Source organism: Apaloderma vittatum, unplaced genomic scaffold (genome assembly GCF_000703405.1).
Source record: "Apaloderma vittatum isolate BGI_N311 unplaced genomic scaffold, ASM70340v1 scaffold2839, whole genome shotgun sequence".
NCBI classification, from domain to species: Eukaryota; Metazoa; Chordata; class Aves; order Trogoniformes; family Trogonidae; genus Apaloderma; species Apaloderma vittatum.
This window is the reverse complement of record NW_009734431.1, coordinates 1-1,566: the sequence shown is the minus strand read 5'-3', so window position 1 is coordinate 1,566 and position 1,566 is coordinate 1. Positions and strand designations below refer to the sequence as shown.

The 1,566-nt window shown below is 42.4% G+C and overlaps 1 protein-coding gene across 1 annotated transcript in view; it reads right to left on the bottom strand.

The window, feature by feature from the left end:
- BLMH (bleomycin hydrolase) overlaps window positions 1-1,272 on the bottom strand; it is a gene marked incomplete at its 5' end in the record, with an annotated part of 16,557 nt that extends 15,285 nt beyond the window's left edge. Inside the window, 2 exons of the mRNA XM_009876247.1 lie at window positions 371-512; window positions 1,163-1,272. Of these exons, the coding sequence (XP_009874549.1) occupies window positions 371-512; window positions 1,163-1,272 (252 nt within the window). The remainder of the gene's footprint in view (window positions 1-370; window positions 513-1,162) is intronic.
- Between the last annotated feature and the right edge of the window lie 294 nt (window positions 1,273-1,566).

Below are 1,566 nucleotides of genomic sequence, written 5' to 3'. Positions count from 1 at the left end.
ACTCCAGGAATGTTTCGTTCCCTACTACGTGCCCTACAAATTGTATACATGGATATAAACAAACAGTGTTGAGTTGATGCCTTCAGTAAAAGGGGATTGAATGTTTTTGCTAAATTAAAAGGCTGAGATATCTAATTACTTCCTGTTAATCTTTTGAGCTTCTATTTGCAGTAGCAACATGAAAGAGTGAAGATATTGGACAAGATTTAAGCCTAGTATTTATAAACCAGCCTCAAAAAGGTCTTTGATTAGAAAAGGCAGTGGCTAATGGCATCGTGTTCCTTAGCAAAACGCTCAGGTCTGAAACTCAATTTCTTCTACTTCATTCCTCACCTCTCAAAACCAGTGACCTAGTGACCAGTTCTCTTACCAATAATGTTAACCAACATATCCCACTGTCCACCATCATTCGTGGGGTTGGCGAGCAGGAACTGGATCAGTCTTCCTTCCACAGGCTCCTTCTTCTGAGCTGTTTCCACAAAGGCATTTAAAAAGTAGTAACAGCGCTCAACCTGGAATGGACAAGCAGCAAAAATAGCTATTTTAAGTGTGACACTGCACATTAATTCATCCCCAAGCACTTCAGAAATCCCTACCTAGATGAAGCTACCTTCTGTTCATCCACTGAAGTCTTTAGTTTTTTCCCTTTAGCATTCCAGGAGTTATGATTCTGTGATTCTGTCACAGACCAAATATTTAGGAGTGAGCAAGCACAGAGCTTGAGGGTAGGGGAACAGGAAATGTGAAACAGGAGTTACACAATGAACCCTGGCCCAAACTAGTACTAGATTTTCTCTGTTTCCCTTAGGGGGAAAAAGCAGACACACAGCTCACAGATCAGCAGGTCACAAGCATGACTGAAAGCTCAACAGAAAGTTACAGTTGTGTTTCCCCTGAGCCTCCTAAAAGCAACTCCTGAAATATGCACAACACCTGAAGGAAGACTTTCATTATCCCAGAACAGTAACATCTCCACAACATTCTCCTCAAGATGAAAGTCCCACTTTGCTTGACCCATATTTAAAATACACATTTAAAGAACTCATCTAGGTTTTCCACCTGGATTGTTTTAGATTGTCCAGCCTAAAAGAAATTCTGCCCCAATGCTAAAACCCGATTGCATAAGGTGTCCTGGCACCACTTGCAACCTGGACTACTGTACCTTATCCCAGAAAAAGAGATACGACTGGCTGAACTCAAACTCCTCGATGTTGTACTTCTTCATGAAAGGAAGACGCATTGCATTGAGACAGGAAAAGATCCAACATCTCCCTGAGAGATCAAAGGAACAAGAATTAAACTGGAGTGTCTGGACTGAAGAGCTGCGTAAGATTTTCTTTAGACTCGAGATTCATGACGCAGTTCTGCCTCAGGCCTTTGGCCCACAGTTCTGGCTGGGGCTGTAAAGTACCTGAAAGCTTGTAAGACATTCAGAAACCTTTTACTGCAAATGCAGCTCCCTCAGCTGATTTTATCTTGTCCTACACAGAAGAGAAAACAGCAAACACTGCAAGTCTAGAGGCCGCTATTAACTCAAGAGGATGCCGCAGGCAATTCTGCGCCGAA